This window comes from Aplidium turbinatum, chromosome 9, assembly GCF_918807975.1.
Source record: "Aplidium turbinatum chromosome 9, kaAplTurb1.1, whole genome shotgun sequence".
In the NCBI taxonomy this organism is placed as follows: domain Eukaryota; kingdom Metazoa; phylum Chordata; class Ascidiacea; order Aplousobranchia; family Polyclinidae; genus Aplidium; species Aplidium turbinatum.
In genome coordinates this window covers 1,844,687-1,864,372 of record NC_137480.1, presented here as the reverse complement: position 1 = coordinate 1,864,372, position 19,686 = coordinate 1,844,687, and the positions used below count along the sequence as shown (strand labels likewise).

At 37.3% G+C, this 19,686-nt stretch overlaps 1 protein-coding gene across 1 annotated transcript; it reads left to right on the top strand.

Moving 5' to 3' along the window:
- The first annotated feature begins 233 nt into the window (after positions 1 to 233).
- On the top strand, positions 234 to 15,602 carry LOC145777158 (mitochondrial pyruvate carrier 1-like). The gene is made up of 5 exons (XM_082588462.1): positions 234 to 461; positions 1,601 to 1,604; positions 2,132 to 2,228; positions 4,606 to 4,738; positions 14,789 to 15,602. Exons 1-5 carry the CDS (start codon positions 394 to 396, stop codon positions 14,814 to 14,816), a joined length of 330 nt encoding a protein of 109 aa, XP_082444588.1. The 5' UTR covers positions 234 to 393; the 3' UTR covers positions 14,817 to 15,602.
- The last annotated feature ends 4,084 nt before the right edge of the window (positions 15,603 to 19,686 follow it).

Sequence of the window (19,686 nt, the reverse complement as noted above, 5' to 3'; positions counted from 1 at the left end):
ATCTGTTACTGCTTTGGTAGATATGCAACAGTTTTTTTTTTGTAATATGATATAATGTATTCAGTGCATGGCTGCAATTGTTTTTACTGTACTAATCAATTCATTTTCTGGTTAAGGACATACTTTCAACCAACTCGCACTTTTGACGGTCATTTCGATTGTGTGTTCCACTGGGTTAGGATTAAATAACTTCTACAGATATATTATGTAGATGTCATTTAATTTTCAGGTTTTTGAACACTTTTAAACTTTTTACTACACTTGAAATCCTTTGTATCCTGTCTTGGGTTGATAGGTTAGATAAGTGGAAGCTGAATTTTCTAAGGATATTAGGCTGCCTGTGCATCCTATATTGCTACGGTATTTTGTGCTATCTCAAAACAGCGGGGTGCAATGTCTCAATATGTTAAGAAAATGCTTGGTCATTTGAAATCCAAAGCTTTTCGACAATATCTCATGAGGTGAGAGCCGGCATGAGGTAGGTCTAATCGTAGTTTTGATTGTGTGCTTGATGATGTGCAAGTGCAGTACAAGTGACATAAAGGCAGAAAATGTTGCATGGAATGTTTGACACTGTAGATATGGTTAGTTGTTAATTTCTTTTTGGTTGTAGGTTTAAAGCTTCCCACTATGGCACAGCATATATGCAAAAAAGGCCATGTCACGAATCATGACAGATCAAAACCTAACGATTTTCTAAATGACTTGAAATGTTTTAATGCTTATCGTTGGTTATGTGCATTGTGCAGTGCCGCTAAAGGGATAATTCTGTCACAATTTTATAACTTTTGGCCCCCATTTATCAGATCCACACAAAGATTGAAAGATAACCTCGAGAGCTATAGAAGTGACATCCACTACCTGACTTTATGTCCATTGTTATTATGATTAGTAGTTTTATGTTTATGTGCGTAGTTTTATGTTTTTTGTAAATGTAATAAACTTGAAGATGTTAAACTTGATCACGTTGCTCGGCTTCGTATGCCTATGGTTCAACAAGACAAACTCTCTACCGAAGCTCTATTATTATGATTAGTTTTTGTATTATCTGTATCTGTATGATATTTGTTTTGTTTTTTGTCTGTTCTTCTTTCCTTTTTCTTTTTTGTGCCAATTTGCTATTTAAACGCAATACTTTCTTTTGTATATCTGTTTGAATGAGAGAGTGCAGACTCGACAATCTCCTACGCCGTCAGGGCTACGGTCTTTCGCACTCTCCCATTGGATGCACTTTGCACACTGTATATATGTCTTTGTTTTATGTACATTTCGCATCCAAACAAAAATAAAATGACCATCCAATACTGTATCATTACTGATATCCTTTAAATTGTTCTATATTTTATTGTATAAATTCATATATAACTTTGCATAGCAATTACAAATTTAAAAGGATTAAGCTTTAAATTGTCCTTGGTGATTTGGTTTCATTTTGAACTAGATTTATTTAACAGCTGCTCAGACGACATTGTGTTTTAGCTTCATCATTCTCTATTTCTTGTGATTAATACATTTGATATAGTGTAGTCACGTTTTCTGCTTGTAACACATTTCTTTTTTTTCATGTTTTATCACCTTCTGATGACCGACATTCATGCAGCACAGTGAGTACTCTTCTAACAACTTCATATGAAGTAGTTCATTCGTTCATGTTTTTTTATTTCCGATCATCAATGCAAAAAGCGATATTGTTTACCACAACATAGCAAGGGTCTGGAAAAAGGTAAAAGCAACAAAATGCAAACGTTAAATAAAAATGAGGGAAAATATTTTACTAAACACAAGAATGTTGACGCAGTTGCTTGCCACACCTCAAGTAATTTGCAAATTGGAGCAAATGTAAAAAATCAAAACTTAGTGTCCATAGGCTAGGTAAAACAATAAAAAACACTTGTTAGACAATTACTATGTTGGTCGGTCGTGGTGCGTTATCAAGAGTGTTGATGATCAACGTAGGGGACACAGCTCTTAAAGTAGTGAAGTAAGTTATATGCATTATTGCAATAAAAGAACAAAACGTAGTATTTGTCGACTTGTCAAACATTATTTTGGATGAAAAAGATATAGTATATCATATTGTTTTGATTCCCATGTATTAACATTTGTTTTAAATGACTTCAATGTGACTCAGCACTTTTGGGGACCAGTTGCGAATTGGGGAATCCCCATCGCCGCAATGGCTGATATGAAGAAGTCTCCAGATATCATCAGTCCACGCATGACAGCAGGTCAGTGCATCATCATCATGGGTTTGCTACTATTCAGCTAGTCCGATTCGGCTGCAGTCTTTTTCGGCTGGTCCGTTGGATTTACTTAAGGATTTTGTTGGATTATAGAAGGATTATGGTCGGATTTTCAAAAATTTGCCGAATAGGGAACTAGCCGAGAAAGACTGTACCCGAATAGGGAATTAGCCGAATCGGACTAGCCGAATCGGACCAGCCGAATCGGACTAGCCAAATCGGACTAGCCGAAACGGGCCATTCCGCATCATCATAGAAACTTTGCTTTCTACTTCACTTGACAACTCGAAAACAAGCTGTCATTCACGTTTATTCCAACGTCACATCCGGCTGACTTCTATAAACTACAAAGGGTCATCAAGTCGGCCGCCATCTTGAATGGGCCTAAGTAATAAATAAAGAAAAAACAACAGCAAACAACATAAATATGGAAAATAAAATTAAAAACGAATTTAATGTTTTACTTCAAGATTGACAGAACGTCGGAATAAATGCGGATCATGTTTTTACAGGGTTACCCAGCGAAGTGTGGACTAAATTTCATATTACATTAAAGCACATTTCCGGACTATTAAACTAATTGTTACAGATTTATAGTACAATATAATCATTCTAGATTATTAATATTCTATAAATTTTCTGGAAGATTCAAGTTACACTCATGGCGAAGACAAATGAGGTCATTGAAATGCACGATCTTAAGGGGCTAAGATGCTAAAATTTTCAAGGTTTTGAAAGGAGTCGTAAGTAGTTCTGGTGTAAACAAGGCAGTAAAAAGGTTCAGAGAGACTGGTATCTGCTTACCAAAGGTCTGGAGCACCCCAGAGAGGTTCGTAAGAACCAAAACAATATTAGAGAAAAGTTGCAGTGGAACTCTTGAAGGAGCACCAGAATAATTGTTAAAGGCTTAGAGATGCACAAGTTAGCCGTTCAACCGTCTAAATGGTGCTGGTAAGGGATGTTAAGGTTAAGCCTTACAAAATTACCAAGAAGTTCGAACGATCAAAGATTCTTCTAAATAAGCTCCTTGATGGCATGCAATCACAAGTTCTCTGGACTGATAAGAAATTATTCACCACTCAATCCATACACAACAATCAAATGATCGGATTCGGATTAAATCTAAAGATTCAGTGTATATTGAATGCGCCTAAATTCATTCATGAGGCAAAAACCAACTTCGGTAATGGTATGGGCAGGGGTTACCTCCACAGGTCTCAAACCCCTTTGATTTTCATCGAGGCTGGTGTCAAAACTAATCAACATGTTTATCTGAAGATGTGAAGGAAGTCACTGGAAATGAAGGAATTGCATTTCAGCAAGATGGAGCAACCTCTCACACAGCCAAATTAGTCCAGGACATGTGCAAAGACAATTTCAAGTGGTTTTGGCCCAAGAAACTATGGCTTCCATCTTTTGTTTTAAATCCAATGATCTTTGAAATATGGTCTAGCTTAGAGCAGAAAGTCTGTGCTGTATCCCACATACGTATTAAGGTTCTGAAGCAAAATATGACCACATTTTGGGCAGAAATTGACGCTGAAACTGTGCATGCCACGTGTGATCAGGTGATCCCTTGTTTCCGCCAGGTTGTCAAGGAGAATAGTAGATATGTTGAATAAATAAATAATTCTTGTTTGTTTTCATTGGCCTTCATATAACTGAAAAAACCTAACTTTTATTTGTCCACACTTCACTGGGCCACCCTGTAGACAGGTTAGGTGCATTTATTGTTTTCTAATGTGATACAATGTAAAATTTAGATAAAAAATATAGTTTTGTTTGATTGCGCTGTTTGATGTTATCCGTTTAGTTCAGGGGTTCTTAAACTGGGGTCTGTGGACCCCCAAGGGGTACGCAGACTAGTTTTAGGGGTCCATGAAGGCCCAATGGAAATCTTAGTGTATAATTTCAAAAATGGAATAAATTTTTCAAAAGAAAAAAGATTATGTTCAAACAACTACCCTATCAAATACGAAGCCACAATTTCATGTTCTTGTTGAAGACGAACAGCAGCATTCTTCACATTAATGAAATTAAATCAAAGATATTGAAAAACAATCTGCATACGCTATTTCTTAAATTTGATAAAACATAAATTTTGTTACCAATTCATTTTAATTTTATTGCGTTATGTTCAATTGATGCTGATCAAAAAAAGCCACAAAGGGGGTCCACGCAAACCAAAAAATTTTAAGGAGTCCTCGTTAAAAAAAGTTTAAGAACCCCTGGACTTTAGTTAAAAGAGATTCAAGTTATTTTATTCGATATCAGCGTTGTTGATATGACATGAAGCTTCGTAAGTTGGTAAAGGTTCATGCATGGTAATGTTACGGTTGTTGATGATGATTTGTTTTGTTAGCTTTGTGTGTTTATTCCGCACTTTTCATGAGGTTCGCATGGATGGTAGTTCCCCGGAATCCCCTCCTCTTCGCCTGCCATATAACCAACGAGACCTGTCAGCTCATACAACTTGGACGATACTTTTATTACAGGTGATTCTATGATAACAACATTTCGATAACAGGTCTGTCACTACATGATAACGACATTTTATATTTTTACTGTAAGAGCCAATGTTGTTGTGGTCATATTACACAGTAGTTGTGTAATGCAAACCACCGCCAGGTCAAAATTTAACGGCAGTTTGTGCTGGAAGTGTAAGGTTTTCGGTCTTGGTTTTCTAGCTACTTCTAGAAACCAGAGTCTTTATCAACAAACTGGGTTTCGTGAAAAAATAAGTTAATATGAGAGAGCTATCGCAATTTTGCTAAGGTGGCCATATTTCCCTTTTCCCTAGGCTATAAAGTGAAATAAGCGACGAGAATATTATGAAACAAAGGTCAAGACACCTCAAATAGATTTTCGAAGTTATAGCCTGCTGAAAGGTTACAGTGTAGCCCACTAGGCTATGTGGTCGTGAATGATTTTTTTTTTAAATGGTAGGCTAATTTAACTTATAAACCAAACCTTCTACCCAAATCCAATTTGATGAGTTTGGTTACATAGCCTACAAAGCAACCTACGGATAAATGCAAATTGTGCATCTTGATAAAAAACTTTATTGCTCCAAAAATGCTTAAAAAGTAACCAAAACAGTATCGTATTTGTTAAAAATTTTCCGAGGGCAAACTCCCACAACATCCCCCTTTCCACTTTTACTGTTTTGGATGTTAAGTCTCGCATTGTCCATTTATCTTATAAATTTTGCTTTGTTGAAACTCTGGTCCTTCGCCAACTTTTCCAGATCCGCTACTGCATTGTTGGCATATTTACTATTTTGTTCTAAATAATCTTTATTGGTGAATTTGTTGATGACTCTTTGCCGAAATAATGAAAGTTAATTTTTTCCTTATACCGGTATTAAAAGAGCTTGCAGCCATAACCTAACGCTTTCTTGCTCTACTTATAATCGGTGGGGCGCCTAAGATGGTGCTCACACGGCTCTGCTCTTACACTTAGTCAAAAAAAATGAAATATTTGACACACAATAAGGCAAAACTCATTACATAGATCATTAATAGAAGGGAAGATAAACGGTAAAAGAAATAAAGACAGACCAAGAATGATTTGGACAACGAACATCTCTAAATGGACAAAGTTAATTTATAAATTAAAAATTGTGTCACAACAACATTAACCACACATACAATATGGTGATGACACCGTTTTGATAGCTGATTCAGAAGTAAAGCTGCAGAACGTATGGGATATTTTGTGTACGACAAACAAAATATTTGGCATGGCAAAAAATGAAAAGAAAACATATCTCCTTTAAGAAAAGGTCTAGAGCAGTGTTTCTCAAACTTTTTTAGTCCATCGCCCCCTTTTCGCTATTGAAATGAAATCTCACCCCCCTAATTCTGTCAAGTAAAATAAACATTGATAATAAAGTGACAGACAAATTTAGTTTTGGGAATTTAATCAACGAAATTGACAGTAACATGATAATGTTCAATGGGTGGATGAGTTTGGCGACTTTTACAAAGTTTTGAAATGTTTGGTGACATCTTCGTAAGATCATCCCGTTTATGAACTAGCAAGCGATTTCTCTGCTTTGAAAGCATCAATGTCACAGCCGAAAATCCCTTTTCAATCATATATGAAGTAGGAAACGACAAAATCCACATTCTAGCTTCTTTCCAGAGAAGCTCATATTCGCCAGCAACCTGGCAGTGGCACCAAAACAAATCGCATCGATCATTTCTGAATTTCACTCTTGACTCATCATCTGTTTGCATATCAATGAACTGCTCTTAAAGTTCCACTTCTGCAGTATGTCTGTAGGTTCGGTAGAAAATTGTTGTACCACCTCGTTTGGAACATGGAGGTCCACGAGATCTGCAAAGCGAAGTTTCATGTCTTTATGAAGCATGTCTAAATGTGAGCAGTATTTTTGCCGTTGTTTTTCTGTAATAACATTCTCGCTCAAATTGGGAAACTGAGTTGACATTTTGACCTGCGTATTTATCTTGTTGACGCATTTTATCACAATATTCAGTGATTCATGCGGTTCAGGACTGAGATTACGGGCAACCAAATGCTGACGGTGAATTACACAATGTACTGCAATAAGTCCGGGAATTGCTCTTTTCATCAGTGCAATGAACCCTCGATGCTTTCCATCCAGGGTTGCCAGATACTCAAGCTATAGTAAGGCCAAATCCATTATAAATTAAGGCCAAAAAAAAGCCAAATTTTTATTTACTTCTAAGGCTAAATAAACGCTAACAACTTAATTGAAATAATTTTTTGAAAATGCCATTTTACGATCAAATATGACAGATAATAATTTAGCACTGTCAGAGCATAATGACCGGTTCGTTTGCATAATTTGATTAATGAAAAATTACTGTAGTAGCAGATAAACTAGAAACCATTATTACTTCTAATAATAATAATCATGCTTTTATTTGCGCCCATTGCGATAACATACAGTAGGCCTACACTGCGATCACAATTCGGAACATCTAGCTAAGAAATAAGCATGGATTTGTCTTATTGAGTATATTTACCAGGGATGTCTACAACTACAGGATTGGAAACTCTTTTCAGTGCTATACATGACTACAGAAGAATTATTAAAATAAAACACTGTTTGTATCAACTAAAGAATGTATAAAATTCAATTTCGCAATAACAATATAAAATATAGCCTACACTCACATCAAAACTTATTTGATGTATAGAAGTTTAAAACCACAAATCTAATAAATCAAAAATAAACGAATGCAAAGATTCCCTGTCGTTCTGTAGCATTTTGCGTATTGCAAACCGGATCAGAAGTAAACGTGGAGTGTTCAACAATCAGTAAAATGTGTTGTCGTAGGCTTTTATAATAAACTTATTCGCAGACCAACCCAGTACGAAATCAATACATTTAAGATGTCATAAGAACTAAAACTAATACTCGGTTTTGAAATTATTTAGCAGCAAACGAAATACGACAAGATTGCACAAATGGAATGCAAACACATCACATTAACAAACAAGGCAAGTGTATACTTTACGGTTTACGGCAGGTGCAACTTAATAGAACCGCCCTGTCCACCGCTAACACATTTTCTACTCTTTACCTATGTCTCTACTCACTAATTAAAATTAAAACGAATATAGGTCAGGCTCTAAGTGATGATAAGTGATACTTTTATATTCAGTTCAGTTTGTTTTTATTTCTGACCATCACAACGAAAAAAAAACAATATATGACAAACATAGCAGAGGTCTAGAAAAAGGTAGAAGCGACAATTATAAAATAATTATAAAATATTACAATTGAAATTGAATTTCCTTAAAATATTACTTTCTAAACCGGTCAAAATTTGCAGCCATAAAAAGGGCCAAATAAGGCCAGATTTTCTGGCCTTATTTGCATCAATTTTTTTAGGCCAACTGCAATTTAAAAAGGCCAGTTTTCTGGAATTTGGCCTAAAAAAAGGCCATCTGGCAACCCTGTTTCCAACCAAGACGGACAACCAAGACGGACTATATATAGAGGCCATGACAACGTACAATGGGATTGTTAAAACTGGGGGCAGATAGTGACGTCATAGTGCCATTGTCTTCAATTGAATTTCTCTACAGATGCTTCCATTTTGCAGTGCGTTTAGTTCAGGGTAGTCAGGAATTATTTTACTTTATTGAGTACCGGTACAGTAGCCTACTTAAGTTACAACTCTAAACTTGGTAGGAATGTGATTTATCGGTGTCCTACATCAGCATAAGGATGAGATAGATCGATATTTGAAATAGAAATAGCCTACTTTGATTTGTTTTGGTATTTCAAAATATGTTTTTTTAATCGTTTCAAAATCCAAGCAATTTGATTTGGTTATGCGTTTGAAACGATTGTGAAAGACTGGAGAATCTCAGAACGTAGGCCTAATAAGCTGCCGGACTAAATTTGACCCAACACGTCTGACGTCTATATGAATGAGAGAGTCTCCTAGGCTACAAGTCAGCAGTTCTTGAGATCACCAGCTGAGTGTATGAAACTGCCATACAAAACTACTAGACTAGGCTATTAGTTTGAGAATCTCAAATAGGTCTGTCAGTTTCTGTGAGGTAGAAAACGAATAATTTACTTTTGCCTTTTCCGGAGTGTTTTTTTTATCATTTTATTTTGATTTGAAGCAAAATATATTTTCTTGGCTTCCCCTGAATCCATATTTCGGAGCTTTTTGCAATAAACAGATTGAAATCATCAGTCAAGAAGTTTTCCAACCCCCAGTGCTAAATAGATTTACATTTAGATTCAACCCCCAACCCTAAGTACCCATATTTCGAAATATGTTTGTTTTGAACAGCATTGATGGATAGGCTATTTAACGTCCTAATACGTCTATATTTGAGTCAATCTTATATTTGATTTGTTTTACGTTGTGAAGCATTGTTTGTGATATATTAGTACTCTTGTAAATGTGGTTAAGAAGTGCTGTGTCTTTAATTGCAATGGAAATTATAGTGAAGAAAATAAAGTTGCAGTGTTTAAACTGCCTAAATGCGAACCGGAACAACGTGATAGATGGCTTGCCACTATCCCAAGGGATAATATTTCCGATTCAAAGGACAACTTCGTTGTGATTTCCTACCCGACGTCGATCCCCACCCTCCGGGAATGTCCCTCGCAAGACTTGCGTGGGTCCGGCTTAACCGCCTACGAACCGGCGTCGGTCGCTTTCGTTCAGACATGTGCAAATGGGGCCTGGCTCCCTCACCGGGATGCGAGTGTGGCGCCACAGACCAGACAGTAGATCATGTCGTCCATGACTGCCCAATCCATCAACCACCACATGGAGCGCTTGGACTGAAGGCCCTGGATGACGAAACTGTCGAGTGGCTGATGACATCATGCCCAAACATATAGTCCAGAAGAACAGCTCATACGACGAAGAAGATTGGCCAGAAAACTATCCTACCACAAAAGTGACATTATTGTGAGCTTTGAAAATGTCCTGGCTAATGCTTTTAGTGTCCAATTTCCTTTTTTAGCAGGTGATGATGTTGTATTTCGGGCTCATCAGACGCTTGTTTTTCAATGCAAGGAATTTATGCAAGATTCCGACATACCCAAGTTTGTGTTAAGAATTGATGACAATCTGAGCTTTGGAGCATTTCATTCTGGAGTAAAATGCTCTATAATCAATCAATCAATCAATGTTTTATTTGTCAGTAACAGGAACATAGGTAGATGTTTGAAATATGCAATTAATGTAGCCTACACAATGCAAAGTTACACAAGTTCCCATACCGACTGGGAGACAACGAAACGACCATACGGTCTACAAGTCAATTGCCACCCTACGGAAATGACGATTTTGCCATTTAAACTAAGCTTACAAGAGAGAGAGAGAAGAGAGAGAAACCTTTTCTTTTGTCTGTTGCGACAATTGCGACAATACGAATAAAATAGCTATCTAAATACCACAACAAACAGGAAGCAGCGAAAGACTATATCAGTCATCGAGTCAGCTGCTTCCCAGTTCTTAATGTGACAAATGTCAAGCATCGGCAAATTACGTTGAAACAAGATAGGCTGATGTTGAGTAATATTAATGAAAGAAAAAAAAATCATGTGCTGCTGCCATCCTCAAGTGAAGTCCTGTGGTTTTTTATTCAAATATAAACTTTATTCCGGGTGATTAAAAATAGGAAAAACTTTTAAAATCAATAAACTCTTGTAGCAAGGGCGTTTAAACTTCAGTGCAACAGAGAAAAGTTCAAGCCAATAAATAGTACAAGACTATACGAGTAAAAATATTTTTAGTAACAGTATTACAATACAAAAATAATCAAAATTTAAAAAAAGGTATAGGCCTATTGTTCTGTCATAAAAGAAATGGCTGAGTGACTCTCAGTGTGACCTGTTAGGCTGCATGAAACTAGCGAACAATCCTGAAACTAGTAAATGAGAAATATCTGAGTGTAACCGAACAACACAATAGGTCAATAATGTTTTCTTCAGACGAAATTTAACAAATCAAATCCAGGCGACGTATCATTACAAAGTTTGAGCCCAAAATAACAATTTATGACAATTTTTGTCACTTTTCCACTAACTAACATAAAGCAACAAAATTTAAAATCAATTAAAAAAAATCAAACACTTTGCATTCAAATAAAAACAAGAAAAAAAAGCACTGGTCTATAACGTCTCTATCAGCAAGTAAATGTTCCAGATGGTCACAAATTCAAGAAGCTGTGAGATTCTTGCATTATATGGAATTATCTCATCAACAAAGTATTAATCTTTTAACTAAGCGAGTCTTGGCTACGAGTAGCTGGTGCATTGTTTTTTTTAGATACTTTTTGCTAGTGAAGTTACCACTTTTTTAAATATCTCAGTGTTATCATGGCTGTTTTTTTTTTGTTTTTTTTTTTTGCTGATCTTTGTTCTTTGCTGATTTTTTTTCATGGCTGATCCATCGCAATTTTCAAGGTTGGTGTGGTACAATATCAAATGAACGATTTAATTGTATTTTTCCTTTTACAAGTTTGTGGTGGGCCCGTTTGATACGAGATTAAAAAATATATAAATTGTTTACGAGTAGCGTACTTGGTGATTTATTTCAACTTTCAGTAGGCTACCGTTCTGTAACAACATATTAGTTTTTTAAAACTGCCAGACAGTGCCACAGCTTTCGTTTCAGTGTTATAAATATTAGCCTAACGTACGGTTCAATGTCGGTTCAATTGAAGACAATGGCACTATGACGTCACTATCTGCCCCCAGTTTTAACAATCCCATTGTACGTTGTCATGGCCTCTATATCCGTCTTGTTTCCAACCATTGCCGGAGCACCATCAGTTGCGCATTGTAGAATATTCTTCAGTGGAATCCCCTTCTCTTCGTAGAAGTTTTTCACTGCATTAAAGATGCTTGATGCCGGAATATCTGTAGGAAGACTGAGCTCAAAAGCCATTATTCTCAAAATTCTCATATTATGAACAAAACGTACATATCCAAGCAGCAGCAGCGATACATTGTCAGTCAATTTGGTTTCATTTGCAGTAAATGGTTTGCGCGTTGGACTGTTATTGGTGGTTTGATAAATTCGCCCCTTCGAGTGTTTTCGCCCCCGACCACCCTCTTTGATTTTTCGCTCCCCTGGCGCTTGAGCGCCCTGGCGGCTGGCGCCCACTTTGAGAAACGCTGGTCTAGAGTTTTAAAATGCTATATTTATCCTGTCATTCAATACAACTCTGCAACCTGGAATATCTCAACAACAATGGCTGAGCTTTTGAAGTTTTGAGATGTGGTGCTTCCGTAGGGTTATAGGTGAATTGTTCGTAAACAGTTGTTCGTAAAACAATTGTTCGTAAACACTTAAACAGTTGTTCGTAAAATTAATTCTTCGTTAAACAATTTTTCGTAAATCATTTCTTTGTATAAATCAATTGTTCGTATAGTGAGTTGTTCATAAACAGGTGATAGGTCAATTGTTCGTGAACAATTTTTCAGTTGTTACTCAGGGGCGCCGGAAGCGGGGGGCAGGGGAGGCATCATGGAGGGACAGGGGGGCAATGGTGCCCTTTTAAAGTCATGTAAACTACTGCACATTTTGCAATATAACAATTTCTGCTATTCGCTTTTAGCCTAATTATAACACAGGCCAACAAAAAATTTTTTGCACAAATAAAGGTAAGAGTACTTTTAAAGTATTTCAAGGCCCCTGATTCCGAAAATGCACTTAGTTTTTTCGAATTGGCTCTAGTTTTTGAGATATTTGACAATGAAAATATTTTTTAAATCGTTATTCAAAAGCTTTTAATCAAAAGCTCAAAATAATATTCACAGCACAAATTCCGCAACACAGTAGGTTACATCATTATAACATAGCATGATGTCCTTCTTAGTATACCGGACACTTGTATCATTACTCGATAGTGAGCTGATAGATGAGCATTATCGCTATATCGTATCTTAAAAGTTTTAAAAAAATTGGCCTTTCAGCAACAAAAGTGCCCTTTTTCATAATCCTGCCCCTCTCCAAAAAATTGTTTCGGCGCCCTTGTTGTTACTCGTGCAGGACAATTCCTTTGAAAATGTTCAAATTTCTAATAAGTATTTTCTTGCCCTTGTGCGTTAAATGCATTGTAATCTTTGTAATAAAGCTGGCCACCATACAAAAGTTTTGGCTTTCCTTTTTCGCTGCCATTGTAAATCAGGGACTCTACACTCTGTCTGCTCGTCTACAGCACGTCACATCTAGCACATCTCTAGCATATACGCTACCCTAATTAATTAACTGTTTCACGAACAATTAGTATTACAGTCAATTGCACGCACGAAGAAATGCTTTACGAAGAATTAACTTTACGAACAATTGTTTACCAAGCCTTAAAGCAGCCGGCGGCCATCGCAGCCATGGCCGCTAAGTAGTGCTTGAATGACCGCCTGTGCTACCTTCTCCGTCGGCCAAGTTTGGCCGCCGGTTTCTTCTAGCCAATTATTTAATTTCGCAATAGAATGATCCTGAATTAAATATCGAAAATATGTAGTATCAAAGATTGACGCAGAATTAGGTCAGCGCATCATAGTCACTACTGTTGTATTGAATATATCCAGCTGCGATCACCAGCGCTGTAAGTCTTGTTTGCAATTCCCGATGTTTATTTTAACGAAGTGTTAATCCGAAGTGCTAATTTACATCGGCTGGCAATATTGTCGTTTTTATATCGATTCAATGTTGTCGGACATTGAATCGTTGTTAAAAAGGAGAACTAGGTTAGTTGACATCCGTGGGTAAAACACGTGTCTTCATAGTTGAGAACGCTGTGGGTTGGTGACTTCACACCCTCAATGGTGACATCATAACGGAATATACATCATAACGGAAGGTTTTATGAAAGGCGGTATGCAGTTGAAACAATTTACTGAGCTGCGAGCAGTTAAAACAATTTAGGGTCGTTAGATGGTCCCGCAATACCGGATTACAATCCCGATAAAGCATTTAATGCGTGGTACAACGATTCTATTGCAGGACGTCGTCCAGACTTCAACAACGCTAAGTGATCATTTTAACATTGTTGCAAGTTTAATGCTATTTACTTGTGCTATCGTTATTGTATTTTGGCCTCCAAGCACGCAGATTTGGCCGCCGAGAAGGAGCTCTCGGTAGGCCACAATGGCTGCCGGAAAAAAACACGAGTTTTAAGGCCTGGTTTACGAACAACTGTTAACGAAAAAAACGTCGGACACCTTTCGTAGAATGCAACGTATTTCATGACTTGCAAAGAAGACAAACAAAGAAATTTTACTACAAGTGAATCAAACCAGATCTGTGTTTAAAATATTAAAACAAGACAATAAATCAAATATAGTTATTACTATCTAAATCCTTAACAGCCTGTTTCACGTAAAGGAGGATCATCAGAAGGTCATTATTCAAATAAATTTCTCGGTCATGTAATAAGAGTAAAAGCTGGAGCATCTCTCTGCAACTGGTAAATTTTTTGGTAAGCGGGCACCTTAAAAACTTCTCTGAAACAATTTAACGACAAGGCTGAAACAAACATTTATACAACATATCATAGGAATACTTAGTTTAAATTATATTCATCTAAGGCCGTCGATGCCTGGTTTAGGCAAAGCAATTGAAGAAGCTCGAACAGCTCATGATCGAGAACAATGGCACTTTGTATCCAACCCTCTAGTCTAGACGAGGAAGGAACATGATGATGATTCAATGAATCTCACATTACTGCAATACTCCTAATTTTATGTTAAAAAATGACAAATCTTTTCCAATTATCAGTGTTGCCAGACGCTTTTAGAATGTTCAGCACAAGTGCCACAATTTAGACCATTATTTCTATGGTAACAATAGCACAAAAGTAGCTCAAAATATACACAAAGACTGTATTGATCAACTACTACTCAAACCATCAACTTATACTAACGATTTTGACTAAGCTTACTAGTAGATCGATTTTCTGTCAAATTTAAAGCTTGCACATTGGCATGGCTGGCCTGTGTATATAGGTCGCTATGCTTTGTTGCTTCTATGACATAATGTTCAATTGATCTCACTTTGCTTTTTCAGAAATGGCGCTATGGTGACGTCAGGATGAACTACCCCCAGCTCGTTGTTTTGTTATTTATATCGCCTCAATATAGTGACTAGTCAAAAAATGATACGAAGCAAGATCGTGTTGCGACAGCCAGAAAATGCAGGATCCATTTAATCTTTCTTGAGCGCGCTCTGTGTGTTTCGAGGATTTTCGAAATTTTTTCATGGCAAAACTGCGAGTGTTTAAGCTGCTGAATAACGTTTGAATTTCTAAATTAAGCATTCGCCTAACCAACAACCTGCTGTCTCTAAAGAATTAAATTAAACACACATAGCCTAACCTTATAAAAAAAAAGGTGTCACTATTAGCAAATACAACCTAGCAACCATACGACATAACATAATAAGCTTAGCCTACAATAAAAGGAAAATAAACTATAAATTAGCTTACGAACGTTTTTGAGCATACTCATGTTAGCCCTTACCAAGTAACAAAATGACAGATGCTATACAAAAATTGAAAAATATAACTGACCTGCACTCAAAAGAAAAAATCAAATATTTTACAATAAATATCGAAACTATGCAATAGGAATTAAAGTTCTGCCATGTCTTGTGTTCTATAATGCCATTTGTCAGTTTTATGCTGTGATCTTGTGTAAATTGCTAAATGGTGTAGGGCTGCAGGCTAATGGTAAAATGCTTGATGGTATTCTGGTCTTGAATTGCATTTTTCTGTGTCCGGTCACATTCTGCTTGTGTTTGACCGTTAAGTCATAAGATATGCTAATGTTTCATTTTCTGCGACAGCAGTGAAATGATGGAAGATAAATAAAACAATTTTTATTCGTCCTAAAATGATAGGTTGGTTTTGAAGCTTTATCCTCGGACTGACAAAGTTGTTGATGGGTTAATCCTGCTTCTTGGTTATTTCGCATACTTGTAGGGGGCTTTTGAGTCTTGACGCAGGGCCGGTTACCGTACCGAGATTGGCAGAGTGAATTTTTTCCAATTGTTGTCACCGTGGAATTATTCTATCTACGAGGTGCCGCTGAATGAAGAGCAGTCCTAAAATGCATTGCTCAAGCACACACTACGAGAGCAGAATCACCGCCGTGATCTTCAGTCAGGCGCTTAACCACTGAGCCAATGGAGCGGATGAAATGTCCGAATATCATACTGATATCGTCCGTATTAGGGAACGTTCAAATATTACGTAACGTAATATTTGAACGTTCCCTTACCGGTTGCGAAGCAGTGTTGCCGGATACTGGAAGCTGCTTGTCACAGACGTAGCCGGTCGACAGGACATTAGGGTTAGGTAACCCAGGGTTAGTTAACCCTAAAATGAATCGTTCTGTCGACCAAATGACCGGGTTCCGGACAATCGTTCACCAAATCAAACGTCACATAAAACCGTTATGGTCTAGGCCAGTGATGAGCAACCTTTTTGTGACTGTGGACCATAAAATTTTTTTAGAAATCTCTGTGGACCATAGCCTTTTTTGTATATCAGATTTATAATTGTGGCTAAGTTTAGAAAAACAACATATTTATAAGTAATCAATTTAACCAAATATTTATAAGTAACAATTGACCAAATATCATAAAATTTTACGTCAGTGACTGCCTTGTTCTTGATGTTTGTCACACATTAAGTCATAATTACAAGTAAAAGTTTGATTCAATCTTACTGTGCCACGCTTATTAATATCAAGTCGGTTTCCTTTTTACAAAAAATGTCATTAATAACAGAAAATCCAGCCTCAACTAGCCATGTTGTTGGAAAGGATATGATGAAAGATTGTGCAATTTCGTAAATCTGTGGATTGGAGTTCATTATTTCAATATAACCAAAGACACCTTCCCTTTTTATTTTTATAATAAGCTGAACATTTTCTTTCATGTCTAACAGCTTTTCACATATTTTTGGATCAATAGTTTCATTTGGTTCATAGTTTGAAAGATCAAGAACCCATTCTGGGATATCTTTTTCCAGAATGTCTTTAATCCGTCTCTGACAGTCTTCATGGAGACCTTACCGAAAGTGTGTGTGTGTCTTGAATTATTTTATCCGTGGACCACCGAAAATTCTCTGTGGACCACTTGTGGTCCACCTGGACCACGTTGCTCTTCACTGGTCTAGGCTACTTAACCTAGCTGGCGTCTTACGTCATGAGAATTGCTAAAAAAAGAGCCGAGATTGCAACATAGGAGTAGGCTACTTTGTAAGACTTGTAAAACATTGCACAAACCGTTTCAACATCTGTGAAATTGCATAACAATGTTTATCACTGTTACGTCACATAAGCTGGTTACGTTTCGTCGTTCGTATGAAGCAGCAAGTTTGTGGTCAGCCGAATGGAAGGACTTGGAGCCAACTTTTCGTCAGATCGTCAAGTGTGCAGAGGCCTGTTATTCCATTGGGAGGGGAATAGATGAGACACCCAAAAATGATGTGGTTTGCTCCGTCGCACCGCACTGACAAGCAGCAGAGTCCCTTATGCCCCAGCGTGTCAAGCAAGCATTGAAGCGGCCAACTCCCGTTCTTATTCGGTTCAGCGTCACCCACTCCTTTCTCTGAAGTTCAGAACCAAGTGGGAGTGAAGAGGCAGGAGAGACATCGAATAGAACGAGGCGAGACTTTATTTTTGGCACAGTGCTCAATTCCTCGTACCAGGCATCTGACTTGCTGAAATCAGCGAGCTGGAGTTTTGCAGCATTAGTCCTGTAGAATTTGGTCTAAAAATGGGTCAACCTAGAAAAAATTCTTATAAAGACGTATGATATATCGTTGGAAAGATAATTTTATCAGCTTTTCAATGATGGGTTTTGTCATTTTTTTACCTTGGGGAAAAAAAGTTAAGGCCAAAAACGTGCCGGGGGGGTAAAAATTGAAGTTAGGAAAAAAAATTTAACATAAGAATATTTATTTTTTTATCTTTCCTGTAATGGGTGAACAAAAGGTAAGAAACTAATAAATTATCAAGAGAAAAGCAGGATATAGATGCAAAAGGTATAAATAAAAATAGAATTATATATCTGTTTCAGGGGGTAAGAGTTAGCAAGACGGGGGGGAGGGGGGCACCAGTAGAGTTGTCGTTGTTCATTATAACTTCGTTATGTTATTGTTTACTTACTACGGTCAGTGTGATACATTGTAAATGGATTCAAGTCAAGAAGAAACAGCAATTTGTGTAAAGTGTAGACAAGGCTATTGGACTGGTGATTCACTGTGTCATGTTGGAGCTTATTTCTGCGAGAGTGATAGTAGGCTACCACACACTCATTGGACAATATAATTGGTCATGCTTTGAAAATGGGTTGTGAAACGCTGGTCGCAACTCTGCAGAAAAATAGAGAAAATGGCCATTAGGCCTACATACATCATGCCGTAATTTCTTGAGAAACCATGCCAGATCCAGAGATGTACGTTATACGGCGCAAATTCTACGCCGTAGACTTTTTGTTTACATTAACGCTTATGGCCACATTTTTTTTTGGATGGTTGTCGCTAGAGGCTACGCCGTAAAGTTTTCGCGGTTTTTTAGCGTATAGCGTCAACGCATACTTTTTAATGTCTTAGCTGTTGTTTGCATTTTAATTTTCCAGTTGAAAGAATGTTTTCAATGGGCAAAGACATATTGAAACCAAAACGCAGCAAAATGTCAGATGAACACTTTCAGCTGCTTGTGTTTCTTCGTGAAAATTCAAAATAAAACTTGTTTGTTTCAAGTGGTTTATACCGTGTGAATGTTTGGCACCTAGCAAACAAAATGAGTTTACGCTAGTGTATGCGCTGACGCCGCCAACTTTTTTACAAGTTACGTTGACGCATACGGCGTATGGTTTTTCGAACGTTTGCGTTTATGCTGACGGAGTGACGGCGTCAATATTTTTTGCATACGCCTTCATCACTGGCGAGATCCAAGAAACGTCCAGCCTCAAGCAATGAACAATCCTGTAGCAAGACAGTATCGACCAGGTCAGATTAACAGTAGTTTGACTTTAAAAGGCAGTGTTTTTACTGTGGATATACAATAACTTAGGTGTATGTTTGATAAATGACACCCTGATCGAAATAAATTTAAAGAGGTGCGGACATAATCGTCAGGAATATATTACGTAACACTAATTGCTTTATGCCAAAGTAGAGACGATGAACTTGCTAAAACTGTTAAGAAACGACTGCACTACACCGTTGTCCGTATAGGATTGGAATCATGATTTGATTACAGAATGCCACACAAACCGTATTGTTTTTCATATTTACTTTCAGGAGGACCTTCACAGTCGCTTTATTGATCTTCTCTGGAGCGCATCCTACATCTTCAAGAAGTCACTCCCTAGTTGTTCTGGATACATGAGTGCTAAAACAACATTGCAATCTAAGCTAAAGTCTGTTGTTACCATGTCGCCGGTGATCGACTTACACGCCACAGATTTAACAGCTTAACACTTGTTTGTGGCTGAACAGTGCCAAAAACTGAATGTCCCAATGGCATGTGTAGCCTATAACCTTCGACCAACAGCTTCATATAAAAGCATAGGCTACGACATAGAATCATCAAAAAACATGAGCATAATTGTTCGATTGGGCGGCTTTCACCAGCTTATGATTTTTCTGGGATCAATTGGTTCCTTTATGGAAGGAAGTGCTCTTGAGACAGCATAAGCTCATGTAGCTGGAGGGCACATGTTTAGTGGGAAGGCAGTTTCCGCGCTGTTTGAGATCATCTGTTATGCGCAACAGCTATTCTGTCCCTTATGTTGGAAGAATTTTGGAGTGAGTTGACGCCCGGAGAGCAGAGTGCCTTGGAAAAATTGTATGACTCAGACAGTCCTTCTGATCATAATAATGATAACATTGGGCATAAGATGATGGCATTTTTCACCGATGAAAAGGAGCAGCTCACATGAGAATCAGTTGC